Raw genomic sequence first — 9,837 nt, forward strand, 5'->3', positions numbered from 1 at the left:
TCTTTAAAAAAAATAATATATATATATATATATATATTATCGCCTATGGTAAAAAAGGCAGAAAACAGACTTCATAGGATCGATCCTTTGGAGGATTTTCCTATCACCATGGTGACCGTTAATTTTAACATGGTAACTGCTTGAACCAAATGTTGCCAGTTCCTCGTATCATCTCCAGTCCCTTTTCTTCTATCTTTTGATTTCAAGCTATTCACTTTCTCCAATAAAAGGAAATAAAGCTAATCATCCCAGTCATCCTCCCAGCCATCTCTGCTTGAAGACCTAGCAGTGAGGCCACTGGCTGATATACTAGTGATTACATTTCGCCCCAACGGTGACCTCACGGCATTGTCTTCATCCCAATCATCATCCCAAACCTGGTCCCAACCTTCAGTTGTTTCTACGTCGGTAGCTGCTATGGATTCAGGCATTCCCATTTCTAGCTCTTGGTAAGGCATACCGTCCTCATGCTGTCTCCTCTTCCTAAATATGCAACAAGCCCATGACCCTCCCAGTATTACCACTGCTACAATCAAGAAGTATGCACCATTTACTGGAGTCAACAACTTGTCGTACGATGGGAGCTTTGAGAAAAAGTATGTGTTGGATACATTAGGGTCCAGAGGAAGTATACAATCTCCATTTCCAGCAGTTAACACTATCGAACCGGGTTCGTCTACAGTCATAGGGATATTAATCTGAAACAAACAAGCAAATACACATGTTACTTCTGGACACAGATCTGTACATGGCAAGGGATACAAGTATTAAGCATCAAAACTTTTTGGAACATTTTTCAGAGTCAAAGTGTGTATCTTCATGCCTAATGAACACAACACAATAGAGTTTTAACATTCAACCCCAAAAAAGTCCTGATAAGTGCTCTCATCTAGCCTATTTTGTACAAAAGGGGGGGGATACCTTTTGAGTGCCATGTTTTGGTACTCTAAGCCTCTTGGGAAAAGATCCCCCATAAGGGCCATCAAGATTGACATTCAAAATTTCCTCTCCACTATTATGGACCACAACAGTCAGCTCTTTGGACCCTGGAAAGGAAAAATAAGTTAAATTAATTAATCAGGAAATGTAAGAATCACTATGCTACTATATGGGTTCTCTATTGACATCAATCAACATGTAAATATAAACATGTTTATCATATTCCTGATTTCTTACCATTAGGAAAGAAAAAGGAACAGGTACAAAGCTGATTAACCACACAAGACTATTTTTTTTTTGATAAGATTTGAAGGCCTCATTAAAAACCTTCTTCTTGATTAATAGAGCTTGTATAGAAGCTTCTTAATCATCGGAAGGAGGAAAAGAGTGCCTTATAATTTCATTATAGAAAATAAGAATTACAACCTTGGAAAAACTATTCCAAAAACCCTTACAACAATACTGGAACCAGAACCAAACTAAAGAAGACGTTATATACTAAATTAAGCTTTACACATAAATTAACATCTTTAGTCTCTACTGAGATCCGTCACTAAGCACTGGAGTGAAAACAAAGTAGTTGTGAACTTAAAAATAACCCAACAATTAGGAAATTACTTCAATGACATTTACAATTTGTTCAAGTTTTCTTTCAGCCTTACCCCACATAAAGAGCAGCCTTTATTCTCTTCATCAGTAGTGGTGAAAAGGATAGCACGAGAATCTCTCTCACTACTCGGACACGGGTATGTATCCGACATGGTTATGGCTAGATTTTTCTAAGTTTTTCTACATATTTAGAGGATCCTTGGAGGTCATATCCCTTATCCAAGTGTTGGACACAAGTATCAGACACGGGTACTTCATGAAAAATGAAGAGTCCGAGTAACAAAGACGAGAGATGTCGTTCCAAATTTGTCAACTAAGCACCTAACACTTTATTGCCTTCAATGTGGTAAAAATGATACCGCAAAGTATGCTACTCCAAATTTGTCAGCCAAGCTCATACCACTTTATTGCTTTCATGGATTATTACTATCCGGATGGAACAAGGTTAAGTAACACGAATGAACCAAAGTTTCACTATTAGCATGAATTTGCCTTATTGTGGCAACAATATAAAAATAAAAATAATGAACACCACAGGATGTGTCAAAATTTTAAAAAAGAAAAACATTGATGGAGGTAGACCTAACAATTTTGGACATGACACGGAACACAATGCGTTTCATAAACACAAAATTAGAGTAACAAATATGACATGTTTACTGATTCTGTAATGTTCATACTTACACAGTTAACACGAGAAAAAGAAAAGAAACAAAATACATACATGGATTGTCCGTTTAGAGGGAGGATGGAAATATACTTTAACATATGTACTATAGGTTTTAAAAAAAGAACAGGAAATTGTATGGTGCTAAAACTACAGACCAGATGGTGAATCAAGACGAGGACACTAAGGGAACTAGGAGCAGACTGAGAGAAAAAAGGTGACAAAGGGAAGTGATTGAGAGAGATGAAGGGAGACAAAACAGTCGGGAGAACAGCAGCAAAGGGAGATAGAGAAAATAGAAACAAACACTTAAATAAACTTACATATTGTATCTTTCAAAATATATTTTCAATATAATAAAAGTTGATGGAAGTTAACCCTAGAAGCACATTATTTAAATGCATTTCTAGGAACTTATTGGACGTATTCACATGAAAAGGAAAACCATAACCTTACATTCCAAAGAATTTAATCTGCATAAACAATAATATTCCAATTATTTTTATTTCCTCGTGAAGCAATAACTCCTTAAAGGAAGTTGCAATCCATAAAGCTGTTCCTGGTATTGATCTTCCTCATCATACCTTAATCTTGCACCATTGAAAGAAATTAATTTTCTCACCAATTTTTATCTTATTGAGTGTAAGTTTTAGCCTCCAAAATTTCCTCCTATATATTGCTATGCTTTTACAAATGAATGAAAATATCTTTTATCCATGCTTTGCAAAAGACATTATCATCTTTGATGCTAGCTACTTCTATTTTAAATCCAATACAAAAGGTAGAAACTAAAAGAACATATAGAAATATTTCAATCCTAAGCTACTATCACTTAGCTAGAACTACAAGGCCTACTCAGACTTTGTTACTTAGGGAAAACTACAGTTGGCCTTAGTAACAGAAGTTACAGAACAAGGGGATCTTCTCAGTCGGTTGTTGTTTAACATCAGAATTAGTAATTGATTTTTAACACTTCAAATAATTACTATAGACTTGGGCCAAAAATTATAATTACTTCAGTTGTGATTCTATGTATATTCTGACTTAAGACTAAGCATTCACTCAATTGACTACAAGTTCAAACTTGATCAATCCTAACTTAAGAGACATGGGATAGCAGCACTTCAGGATCAGATTCAACAATTTGTGCATGCATGGCCTAGCCATATACAGATTTAATAATATTTCCCTGGATAACAGATTTACCAAACAGTTTTCTTTTTCCAGTTGTTACTTAAAGTTCATAACTCTACTTTTTAAACCATTTAAAACAATGCAACAAGCCTGGAAATATTATAGCTCCAATTGAAAGAAAAAAGGATAAAAGATTGAGAATTCACTTCACGTGATTACTCAACTAGGCATTCAATGCATTCTCATTCCCACTTCTATAACCATGTCATTATGGCAAAACAACACCAACCATTAGTTCATTTAAAGCTCTATCGAAGTAGTGAATCGCTTTTTATTCATTCAAATTCCACACAAGCATCCTAACAACCAATCCAAAGAAAAATAACAAAGAGCAATATTAATTACCAGTTCCAAAACCCTTAATGCATGCAGTCATTGAGCTTTGGTCTTCACATCTAGTAACAATGCCGTCACACGGTTTAGGAATCACTGACTTTGAATCATTTTCATCTGCATTTGTCATCGTCGGCTTCTTCTTCTTCTTCTTCTTCTTCATTTCCTTATCCTCCTTTGTATAACCTCCCTTCTCAGTGTTCGTACTATTTGGATTCTTTCCACTATCTACATTCTTTTTTCTTCTCCTCATTTCCCTCTATTGTTTTATCATCCTTCGGAGTTAAAGTTGAATTGTTTCCACTAGCTATTTCCTTTTGAGTAGATGGATTCACCTTCTCCGGTTTACCCAATGGTTTCAGATCTTTCTTGTCAACTGGATGTTGCGTCATGGAATCCGTTCTTTTGGACGAATTCGGATCCAATTTCGTCGAATTATCCCTTTTTAGATTCAATTTCTGGTCGCCCGGACCCTTTAAAAGAATCGGCAACGGAGAGCTCTGAAATCCCAACAATAAATATGTTTTTTGTTAATCTTCTGACGAATTAAAAAAGAACAAAAACAGTTAATAAAATAACAAATGATAGAGATAGGTTGGTAGAATGAAAGAGAAATTTTTACAGGCTGCGCCGCAGCAGCAGCAATGGTGTCGTTCTCTGATGGAGATTCATCAGTTAAGTATCGACGCTTCGAGAACGACGAAGAAGCTGCATTGGAAGAATCGGAGACCATTAAAAACAATAAAATCGATGCCGTAATTGCATTTATATCCATCACCCTACAAAACAGCAGCAATGATAATAACTTTTCCTTTTGTTTGTTTCGAAGATTAAGATCTGGAAATTGGCCAAAAAAGAAAGTTTGTTTAGCGGGCGGAGATGAGATTCCCGCGAGGAGCTTCCTTGAATAAACACATCCCCATAAAAAATTAACAGCCCACAAATTATTATTTTTAACGATAATATAATTTTTGAAAATTCGATCGAGATTAATTTATTAAAACATAATTTTCTTATTTTTATAATATAATTTTTGTTATGTATAAACTTATGTGTTTTTTTATTAATTTTTATGGTAAGTCAAATTTTTTGTTATAATTTTGACGGTGAATTACCTTATATTATATCGAATTAAATTAAATTATGCTGAAATTGAGGTTAAGTTAGGGTTGAGTGAATACTCTTTAAGTTTCATGTTCAGATTGGACAGTCAAAACTTAAAACTCTATCCATATTGTTTCATTTTCATTTTTTATAGATCGTTTAAATAAAATTAGATACGTAAATTCTGTTGCGGATGACGGCTATCGGATAGAGCAAAATCGCAATTGATAATTTGAGAAAATAAAAATGAAGATAGAAGAGACACAAAATTTACGTGAAAAACCCTTAAATAATATAGGGTAAAACCCACGGGCAACAGTAGAATGATTTCACTATGAGAAAATAGGAATTACAATCTCTCTCTATCTACCAATGAGAAAACAATAACAATTCTCTCTTGATAAAAATAAGAAAACAACTCTCAAGAAACTCTCTAAATTATCTAGTATTGGAAGAAAGCTAGAATGATTTAGGATGATTATAAATCTAAATGAGTTAGGGTATTTATAGTTGAAGCTTAAGGACTAATCTTATAAATACCCTAAATTGCAATTACTAAATTTGCCATTTACCCTTTACATAAATTCAACAAAATCAAGCTCACTTTTTGACAATTTCCATTAATTTGGTGGGATTTTTTTTTCCAACTTTTCGGTGCATGCACAGAAAGCAACTTTGGTTTTCAACAATCTCCCACTTGAAGATTTGATTGGAACAATCATATCTTCACACCATTCTTTCTACCTTATACCATCATGTTGCTTACGTTTCTGACAGGCCACAAAAGGATCGACACCAAGTAAATTTATCAGTATTGATCGCCTTCGTCATGAAATATGTTATGTTGTCTTTTGTATGGATCTTTTGCATATATACCGTTCCTTCTTCTACCTTTTCACGAATGAAATGGTACTGAACTCGTATGTGCTTTATCCTTGAATGAAATGTTTGATTCCTTGCTAGATGCAAGGCGCTTTGATTGTCACAAAACAGAGAGACATACTCTTGATTGTGCCCAAGCTCCTCTAATAGCATATTCAATCAAATTGCTTCTTTACTGGCTTGTGTAGCTGCTACATATTCTGCCTCTGTTGTGGATGTAGCCACAACTTACTGTAATTTTGAAACCCAACTTACAGCTCCACCAGCAACTTTGAACACATATACTGTAGTAGATTTGCTTTTATCCAAATCCCCTGCATAGTCAGAATCTACATATCCATTGATTAGTAAGTTTGATCCTCCGTAACATAATGCAACATTTGAGGTCCCTTTGATGTATCTCAGGATCATCTTTACTGTATTACAATGCTCTTTGTCTGGATTCGCCATGTACCGACTAACCACTCCCACTGCTTGTGCAATGTCCGGTCTTGTGCATATCATAGCGAACATCAAACTTCCCACTACTGATGCATACGGTACTCGAGACATCTTCATCCTCTCTTCTTCACTGCTAGGACTCATACTGGAGGATAATTTGAAGTTAATAGGAAGAGGGGTAGAAATTGGCTTATAATCTTGCATGTTGAGTATTGACAAGATATTCTTCAAGTAATTCTTTTGTGAAAGCCAAATCTTCCTATTACTTCTGTCTTGGTGAATTTGCATCCATAGAATCTTGTTTGCTGATCCCAAGTCATTCATTTCAAATTCTCTAGCTAGTTGTGCCTTCAATTCTTCAATATGATCTTTGTTGGGTCCTGCAACCAACATGTCATCCACATACAACAGCAATATAACAAAATCGTTATCACCAAACCTCTTGAAATAAGCACAAGGGTCTACATTAAGTCTGTTGTATCCAAGGCACATAATGAAGGAATCAAATCTTTTATACCAACACCTTGGCGCATGCTTTAGATCGTACAGAGATTTGTTCAACCTGCAAACCAAGTTCTTTTTTTCGTCTTCTTCAAAACCTTCAGATTGGAGCATATAAATCTCTTCTTCAAGATTTACATGAAGAAAAGTTGTTTTAACATCTAGCTTCTCTAGATGTAAGTTCAATGTAGCACATATTGTCAAAACTACTCAAACTGTTGTTAGTCGAACCACAGGAGAAAAGATTTCATTGAAATCAATACATTCTTTTTGAACATATCCTTTGACCACCAGTCTTGCACGATACCTCTCCACTTGATCGTCACCATTTCGCTTGATTTTGAAGACCCATTTGTTACCAATTGGCTTCCTTCCTTGTGGTAGTGGCACAAGGTCCCATATATTATTTTTATGAAGTGCTTTAATTTCTTCTTGCATCACCGTCATCCACAGTGAAGCATCTGAGTTGTTTATTGCCTCCTGGTATGTTGATGGCTCACCGTCCCCTGTTAAAAGGCAGTATGCAATATTTTCTTCTATAACATAATCTGAGTGCCAATTGAGACGTCTTCTCACACGATCTGATTGAAGAGTTGTTGGAGCTTCAGAACTCTCTGGTTCTTGTTCATCATGTGTTGGTTCTGCTTCAAAAGAATTTCCTTGTTCAACCTCCTTTTCCAAATATATTTGTGCAGTCTCTGAATTTTCAGCACTATCATCGTATTCTTTTCTTTGTAGTTTATCTTCTACAAAGATAACATCCCTGCTGATGATCACTTTACGGACAGTGAGATCCCACAAGCGATGCCCCTTTACACCATCAACATACCCTAATAATTTGTATTTCCTGGATTTTAGATCAAGCTTTCAAATTTCTTGGGAGTTGTATATCACGTACACAATACTTCCAAATACATGGAGGTTTGAATAATCAGGTGGTTTACCAGTCCACATCTCCATTGGTGTCTTCAGTTCTATTGCAGTTGATGGAGCTCGATTCACCAAATAACAGGCGGTATTGACTGCTTCTGCCCAGAATGAATTTTCTAGACGTACATCCCTCAACATTGCTCTTGTTCTTTCTAACAAGGTTCTGTTCATCCACTTTGCCACTCCATTTTGTTGAGGAGTGTTCGCCAATGTGAACTGTCTTTTGATGCCTTCTTTCTTGCAAAAATCTTCAAATTCTTCACTTGTGTATTCTCCTTCATTATCTGTTGAGTTAATCGATTGACGGAATCGGCCAAGAGGGGGGTGAATTGGCAATTAAAATTTTTGTGGAAGCTTTTGCAGAAAATTGAAAGTAATTGCACAGCGATTTACAGTGGTTCGACTTTCTCAAACAAAGTCTATGTCCACTACCTTAGCTATCCACACTAAGGATTTTCCAACAAATTCACTAATTTGTTCTTTCTTTTGAGGCCAAAGAGATAACCTTACAATTCCCTCAAGAGTATACCCCAACTCTTGAGAACACTATTTTTCCCAAAGAGAAGATTACAAATTTGCAAACTTGCAAGAAAACCTCACAAGGTAAGATGTTTGCACAATTCTAGAACAAGAAAAGAACACTCAAAGAAAATTACAAATGAGCACAATAAGTGTTCTTTGAAAGCAAAATGAATATTGAATGAAAATTGGCTTGAATTGCACAAACTTTGTGTTTGATGCTTTCTCTCTTGTTTCTCTATATTTTCTTTTTGATCAAGGGCTTCAGAACTTGTTTAAATACACCTTGAATCTCTTCTGAACGTTGGGGATAATTAATGAAGATAATATAGCCGTTTTAGTGTGAAAACAATTAATAAAACAGCTTGGAGCGTGGGGGGAATCGGTTCCCCCTCGTAGGGAATCGGTTCCCTAAGTGTAAAATTCAAATATTTCGACCGTTGAACAGGGGGAATCGGTACCCCCTATGGGGGAATCGGTTCCCTCCGAGCATTCTGGAAATCTCGGAGCCAAACCATTAAGGGGGGAATCGGTACCCCCTATGGGGGGGAATCGGTTCCCTCTGAGCAATCTGGAAATTTTGGCTTTGAAATGGTTCAAAATACTTTGAAAGATTATTTTGAAATTGTTTTAAGATTAAAACTTAATTTTACACTTAAGTAAGGATTAAAAATGATTTTTGAAATATTTTGAGTAATGTTTTGATATTCGAATAATTATATCGAATATACTTAGAAAATCATATTGGAAAATCTTAAAATTCATTTAACTTAATTTGTTATATCGAAATATCAAAATGTTTTCAACAATCTCCCCCTTTTTGATATAACAAAACATTTTAGTAATTTTAAGATTTTGAAATCAAGTTTTGAAATTACTCCCCCTTACTTTAACACTTCTCCCATATTTATCATTTTAAAAACACACACTTAAAACACACTTCTCCCCCTTTTTGTTAAATCAAAAAGATTCAAATAAACGTGAAAAATATTAAGCCATTTGATTAGGTATATGTATGCATAAGCTGCTAAGATCACAATTAAGAGAAACGTTAGCCATTAGTTCCGTAATCAATATTCATAAATAATGTGATATGGCAAAATTGGTCATATTGCTAATAATGATGTAAATGATGCAATAACGAATAAAACACACCAAACATATAAGTTCACACCATCCATAAATCCAAAATCCAACAATCCACAAAATCAAACAATTCAAAATGTTGAAACAATATTCATTTTGTTCAAAGTTTTAAAGCTAAACACAAAATCAAGCATCCGGATCGGTAGGAGGAAAACGGGCTCGCATAGCAGCCATTTCATGAGTTAGTTCATTAATATGAGCATTGGTTGCTTCATTTTTTGCACGCATCTCCTGAAGAATCTGTAATTGTTGAGCTCACATTGTGGATAAATGAGACTCTATAGAGGAAAAGCGCGAATCCATTGTCGCATAACGGAAATCAAATGTCTCCATAAAGGATTGAAAATATGGAGGCATTTGAGTCGATTGTTGTGCGTGCTCCTCGGGTTGTTCAGGTTCTTCTTCAGCTTCATCAATATCCCTCATTAATTGTTCAAACTCGGGATCTTCGTCAGCTTCGGTTGGAGCTTGTGAAGAACTTGCTCTCGGAGTATTTGCAGAAGATTGAACCCATGCACCGGTTTCCTTATTTGGCTTTAGAAAAGAGGAAAAGCGACATCTAGACCAACTCG

At 35.4% G+C, this 9,837-nt stretch overlaps 2 protein-coding genes across 2 annotated transcripts; both read right to left on the reverse strand.

Annotated features, from left to right (window-relative positions):
• Positions 1 to 106: 106 nt before the first annotated feature.
• LOC120128143 lies at positions 107 to 3,905 on the reverse strand. Its single transcript, XM_039145898.1, has 3 exons — positions 3,755 to 3,905; positions 922 to 1,046; positions 107 to 698 (listed from the first exon to the last, which is right to left on the reverse strand). Exons 1-3 carry the CDS (start codon positions 3,903 to 3,905, stop codon positions 240 to 242), a joined length of 735 nt encoding a protein of 244 aa, XP_039001829.1. The 3' UTR covers positions 107 to 239.
• Positions 3,901 to 4,592, reverse strand: LOC120127987. The gene is made up of 2 exons (XM_039145774.1): positions 4,365 to 4,592; positions 3,901 to 4,242 (listed from the first exon to the last, which is right to left on the reverse strand). The coding sequence occupies exons 1-2, from the start codon at positions 4,515 to 4,517 to the stop codon at positions 3,967 to 3,969; spliced, it is 429 nt and encodes a 142-aa protein (XP_039001705.1). The 5' UTR covers positions 4,518 to 4,592; the 3' UTR covers positions 3,901 to 3,966.
• Positions 4,593 to 9,837: the final 5,245 nt, after the last annotated feature.

This window comes from Hibiscus syriacus, unplaced genomic scaffold (assembly GCF_006381635.1).
Source record: "Hibiscus syriacus cultivar Baekdansim isolate YM2019G1 unplaced genomic scaffold, ASM638163v2 tig00110474_pilon, whole genome shotgun sequence".
In the NCBI taxonomy this organism is placed as follows: Eukaryota; Viridiplantae; Streptophyta; class Magnoliopsida; order Malvales; family Malvaceae; genus Hibiscus; species Hibiscus syriacus.

Bases quoted from the DNA above. Each gene is read 5' to 3' on its own strand.
- LOC120128143 (XM_039145898.1), bottom strand. From the start codon at position 3,905: ATGAAGAAGAAGAAGAAGAAGAAGAAGCCGACGATGACAAATGCAGAT. The intron at 1,047-3,754 runs GTAATTAATATT...TTTCCTTTCCAG, and splicing joins CATTAAGGGTTTTGGAACTG to GGTCCAAAGAGCTGACTGTT. The intron at 699-921 runs GTATCCCCCCCC...TGTTTGTTTCAG, and splicing joins CAAAACATGGCACTCAAAAG to ATTAATATCCCTATGACTGT.
- LOC120127987 (XM_039145774.1), bottom strand. From the start codon at position 4,517: ATGGATATAAATGCAATTACGGCATCGATTTTATTGTTTTTAATGGTC. The intron at 4,243-4,364 runs GTAAAAATTTCT...TTGGGATTTCAG, and splicing joins CTGCTGCTGCGGCGCAGCCT to AGCTCTCCGTTGCCGATTCT.